The sequence below is a fragment of the Arachis duranensis genome, chromosome 6, assembly GCF_000817695.3.
Source record: "Arachis duranensis cultivar V14167 chromosome 6, aradu.V14167.gnm2.J7QH, whole genome shotgun sequence".
Taxonomy (NCBI): domain Eukaryota; kingdom Viridiplantae; phylum Streptophyta; class Magnoliopsida; order Fabales; family Fabaceae; genus Arachis; species Arachis duranensis.
In genome coordinates this window covers 35745710-35751603 of record NC_029777.3, presented here as the reverse complement: position 1 = coordinate 35751603, position 5894 = coordinate 35745710, and the positions used below count along the sequence as shown (strand labels likewise).

Genomic DNA, 5894 nt, shown 5'->3' with positions numbered 1-5894 from the left:
AATACTATTAATTGTGTAGCACTCAAATCCTATGTTAGCTGTGGTTCCAAGCTCATTCCAAAACCAATCTTGATTACACATTAAAGCCTCTAATGTATCTGGACATAACCTACTATGATGTGGCGTAATAAATCGACCACCAGTACTAAATGAAGACTCAGAGGCAACTGTAGATATAGGAATCACCAAAAAATCCCTAACAATCACTTGCAAAGTGGAAAATTTCATGCCATTTGATTTTCACCATTTTAAGATATCAAAGTCATCTTCAGTTTGTGACACTAATCTCTCTTCAAGATAATAATCCAACTCGCTTTTTGTATTAATAAATGCAGATTCCTCACTTACATGGGCAGCAAAGTCAGCTTGCCAAGATTCGTGACTAAACTTCTTCCCACTTGAATCTGAAGGCATTGGTGGTGGCGGTGGCATATTTAACTGAGCAGCTTGGTCTCTCTCTCTTCCCTTGGTTGCATATTCTAAAACTAAATCTTGTACTAACCTTTTCACTTGACCAGTTACAACACATGCCTTCGTCTCACCATGTATTTTACAAAAAAAGAAATTTAACAAATACATCTTGTACCTAGGATCCAAGAGAGTCCCAATAGCCATAACAGTATTAATCACACCCCAATACTTTCCAAATTTAGCTATCATGCTAGTAGCCATCAATTCAATTTCCTCTTTTCCACAATGTTGCCACTCTATCAAAGCCAACTTAATCACACAAATTTTAGAAAAATAATAATTTGATGTAGGATAACTTGTTCTAGAAAATAATTCAGTCACATCATAAGACACCCTCAATCTTTGAAAAATTTCATCCGCCATATCCCAGTCCTTATTATTAGGCAAAGATTTATATTGACTCTCATGCATTGACAATCTTCAAAAACATCTCTATACATAATTGCAACTTCAAGCATAAAAAAGGTTGAATTCTACTTAGTTTTCCAATCAAGACAGAGATTTTTTGTGTAGGGGTATTTTAATTGAGCACATGTTTCCTTAAATTTTTCTTCTCTCTTAGGTGTTGCTGTCCAATAATGAAAACTATCCCTCACTCTTTCTATAGCATGTGAAATAAGTTGTAACCCATCTTTAACAATCAAATTTAATATATGCGCACAACATCATATGTGAAACAATTTACCACCGAATATGAAGTTTCTAGATGACATTTTAGTCAAAATATTATGAACCATAACATCATTAGTACTGCAATTATCAACAGTCAAGGTGGATACCTTCCTATCAAGATTTTAATCCATCAAACAATCTACAAGTACATCCGAAAGTACATCAGTTGTGTGGGGAGCAGGCACATATATAAATCTACAATGACAATTTAGTATAAAAAGAATATTAAAAGTATTACAGTTATACATATTTCACAAATTAAGTCATAACAAAACTAAATATTCAATATTGTTACCTCACAAGACGACTTTGCAATTTTCAAGAATCATCAATATAAAGGACTGTGATAGCCATATAACCTTTATTTTGGTTACTTGTTGTCCACATATTAGTGGTAATTGCAACTCGACTTTTATTCCTCTCAAGAATATTCATTGTCTTCATCCTCTCATCATTGTAGAGCTTCAAGATGTCACTTTTCAAAGTGTTGCGAGTAATCACCTTAAATAGAGCTTGTAGAGCATTGCAAAATCTTCTAAAGCCAATGTGATCCACAATAGATAATAGATACTCATGCAAACAAACCATAACTGATAGCTCTTTCCTTGCATTTTCTTGGTCGAAGGTATATGCACCAACCACAACTGTTTTTCCACTAATTGTTGGAGTTGTCTTCATCATACATTATCTTATATCTCTAGTGGTGCGGAGCTTGTAGCTTTTGAAGTGATCACGTAAGTGTAAAGTGCCTTGTTTTGGGTCACCAAGTAGCTTCGATTTGCAATAATTGCATTCAGCCTTTAATTTTCCCTTGATTTCCACAATCTTAAAGTGATTCCACACTTTGGAGGTTAACTTCCTCTTTCGAACACCACTTGTAGAGTTTGTCGTTCTTTAATTATTAGTTGTCGTATCCGTTGGGGGTTTTTGAGGTTGAGATTGAGGAAGCTCTTGAGTAATTTGAACATTAGTGGCTATAGGTTCTTCCGATAAAGTATTTTTTCTCAAGAGTATTACTCAATGCATCCGAATAAGACATTCTATAAAATTACAGAACAACAAAACTATAATCACATACACACAACAGACTAAGTTAGAAATATAAAGTATAATTAAATTAGAAATATGAATCAGAATCACATTAACCCAAGATTGAATCACAAATATAAATTATAATTGAATTAGAAATCAGAATCAGAATCTCGTTAACCTAACTCCAGATTAACCCAAAATTAACTCAGAAATATAAATTAGAAATCAGAATCACATCAACCTAACTTAGAAATATAAATTAGAAATCAGAATCAGAAATTCAGAAATCAAAATCATATCAACCTAACTCAGAAATATAAATTATAACTAAATTAGAAATCATAATTAGAATCTCATTAACCTAACTCCAGATTAAGCCAAAATTAACTCAGAAATACAAATCAGAATCAGAAATCAAAATCACATCAACCTAACTCAGAAATGTAAATTAGAAATCAGAATCACATCAACCTAACTCAGAAATCAGAATCACATCAACCTAACTCAAAAAGCTTACTTACCCGACGGAGAAGAGGGGTAGACCAGCGAAGACAGGCGATTTAGCGGACGAACAGTGAAGATGCGACGAGGAAAAGACACTTCTCTGCCGCGATGAGGAGAAGATGATGACCAGCGACGACGCAACGAGGAGACACTACTAGAAAACAGCAGATTACAGACGGATTTTTCCGACAGAATTTTACTGTCGAAAATACCGACGGATTTTCGATAGATTTTTCATCGGTAAAAAATAAAAAAAAATTTCACAAAATTTACCGACAGATTTTAACATCCCTCGGTAACACTGTCGATAAAATTGAAAATGAAATTTGAAACTATCACCAATAACAAAATCCCTCTGTAACATCTAATAAATCCCTCGCTAATTTAAAATAAGTTAAACCCTTATGAACACACCATGATGAAACTTCATTCAACACAAATCACCGTTCATCTTCTCCTATCCTTCCTTTAAGCTTGCTCTTCTCCTCTCTCTTTGATTCGAGTTGAAAATAGGGCAAGTGTGACTTCTCCGTCGTTTCTGCTTTGTCGCCACACGCGTCGCACGAGCTCCTTCTATCACTGCTCGCTTGCACGAGCTCCCTCCGCCGCCGCTCGCTCGCATAAGCTCCCTCCTCTGCTGCTCGCGTTGCACGAGCTTCCTCTGCCGCCTCTCAGCTTATGTCTCTCTCTGTCTCGCGCCATCCATCCTCGCCGTTCACAGCCTCGTCGAGTCATCGTGTCACCAGATTTGAAACCTACATGTACCTCTTTATCTATTTTAGATTCTGGAATTGCTATTAAGCTATATTTTTTTGTTGAATTCAAATGTTCATACGTTATTGTTGCATCTAAAACTCGATCTGTTCCACTTTTGTTTTATGGTTTAGATTTTTGTTCTTGAATCTTCTTCAAGGTTCGAATTTGGTTTTGAAAGTAGCTCCATTAATTGTTATGGCTAAAAGTTTTGCATTGAAGATAATGTATTGTGCCTTCTGCAGTTCTGCTTCTGAGGTAAGATGGAGAGATTACCATAGTCTTAAATTGGAAAAAGGAATTGGAAGATTTGTTGTTTGAATTTTACATTTGAAGGAACTATAAATACCAGTTCATGAAATGCAATATGCTAAGTACATAGATTGAAATTACTCTGTGACTAATTAGAATGAGATTAACAGCAATAATTTTGTGCCCTATCAATATCGTAAACCATCTCATAAATCTGATTACTCTGGCAAATATCAGTTGATGTTAATAAACTGTGTTCTTTGTTTCAGCTTGCTCTAGGTGCTGTAAATTCAGAGGTTCTTCTTAGAAGGTATTAGCTTTAAAATATTTACATGATTTTCATATGCAGTAATGTGCTGTTTTTCAGGCCTGTTTGTTAATTAGTCTCAATGGATAATTAGATAGATATATGTGCTCAATGTTGTGTTTGTGCAGACGAGGTGTTTGATCTAATGACTGAACTACTTTTTGAAATAGGTGTTTGATCTAATGACTGAACTGATTTCATTATCCCTAGCCCTAGCCTTGTCCCTTCCCTGTTGTTGCTGCAGAGAACTGAGTTTCTAAATTCTAAGGTATGAATTTTGTATATTCCTATAATTTGTGAAATCTGAAACATAACAATTTCTATGATTGTGATATAGAATAAATTCGTTTATGAACTATATATCTGAATTGCTGAGATTTTTTATCTGGAATTTGCATGCATGTTCTTGTTCCTTCCTGTTCTTTTTATGACTGGTGATTTAGGTCATAAACACACTAAAGAGGGATCAAACAAACCACCATGACTTAACCTCACCCATTCACAGGTGTGAGGGAGTGGAAAACAAAAATCAGCTTCTTATTGTTCTCAACATGAACAAGGTTAGTATATTAGTTATGAGTAATGAGCAGCTTAGAATAGATTAGATTAGTAGTAAGTGGTGATGCAATGAATGCAGATTAATTAATTAATTACAATGCATTTGTACAGGAGAAGGTGCACTTTTTGGCTTGCTAAGAGGCATCTTTCAGAACTCATTACTAACTGGTCTATATATGATAATAAGGTGCTTATATTGAATGTATCAAATTTGAACTAAGTTTTATGATCTTACATTCTTCAGTGCTTAGTAAACAGTTTTACAATTATTTATTTCTTACCAAAGTTTCTTTTTCGGCTATTAATAAGATATATGTCTACATGTGTTGAAGAATAGCTAAATTGATTTAGTGTTCAATAAGAACAGCTACTGTGACTATTTGAGCCTCAGAGGGTCGAAGAGGACCCAATTTGATTGAGGTAATGCAAGAGAGAAACTTTTGGATTCTATTGAAGATCTGAAACTGGACTCAATTGTACTGGGAAGCAGGGGACTTAGCACAATCCGAAGGTGTGTATTTATTTATTTATTTATTTATTTTTTGGTACAATTCCCTATTTTGAGTACAATTCCCTGTTTCTGATTTATGCCATATATACAGTTATGTCGTGGAGTAGTTATCCCACCTTAGGTGGTAACATTAACCCTTTATCTTTTGGGTCTTATTACAAGTAACAGAAGAAGCTCAATCTGTAGATGCTAGCTAGTGCACTATCAGTGTCATTGTGCCAAATACTTGGTGTGAGTTTGTTTTGACAAATGATAGTTGACTTATAGATCACAATGATTATTTTTCTGTTTAATCTTCTTTACCAATAATTTAAGAATCGATATCAAACTTGTAATATCTACGTGAATGACTAATCTTCTTGTAGGAGGATGTATGTATAACCTTTGATAATTATTAATATATAAAAAGAATTAAATTTTGAATACTAAAGTTCTAGACTTCCAGTACTTTGTACTGGAACAAGATTTAGTGGTTTATATGTAGAATGTAGAATTGTTCGAGCATGGCGACGAGGCTGTGGTTGTCACCTTGAGGATGATGCCATGGGAATTACGTTCCACAGAGCTTTGTGTTGTTAATTAGTGTGTCTATTTCTTTTTTATAATGCAGTAGTTTATTCATGATTATTCCCCAGTTTTCATGGCTCTTTTGTACAAATACAAGTGTTTCATTTGAATCGCTTTCCTTGTAATTATCTTCCACTATTTTTATTCTATAATGCCTTAAAGATATGCATTTTCAATGCATGATCATGAATAAGGTAAATAAGTATCTAAATATTGATTTCCATGAGTAAATTATCTTCCACTAATAACATTTGACTAATTTAATAT

At 34.1% G+C, this 5894-nt stretch overlaps 1 protein-coding gene across 1 annotated transcript; it reads right to left on the bottom strand.

Moving 5' to 3' along the window:
- Nucleotides 1-1461: 1461 nt before the first annotated feature.
- Nucleotides 1462-1821, bottom strand: LOC107493567 (zinc finger BED domain-containing protein DAYSLEEPER-like). The gene has a single exon (XM_016114649.1). The coding sequence runs from the start codon at nucleotides 1819-1821 to the stop codon at nucleotides 1462-1464; it is 360 nt and encodes a 119-aa protein (XP_015970135.1).
- Between the last annotated feature and the right edge of the window lie 4073 nt (nucleotides 1822-5894).

Bases quoted from the DNA above. Each gene is read 5' to 3' on its own strand.
- LOC107493567 (XM_016114649.1), bottom strand. From the start codon at position 1,821: ATGAAGACAACTCCAACAATTAGTGGAAAAACAGTTGTGGTTGGTGCA.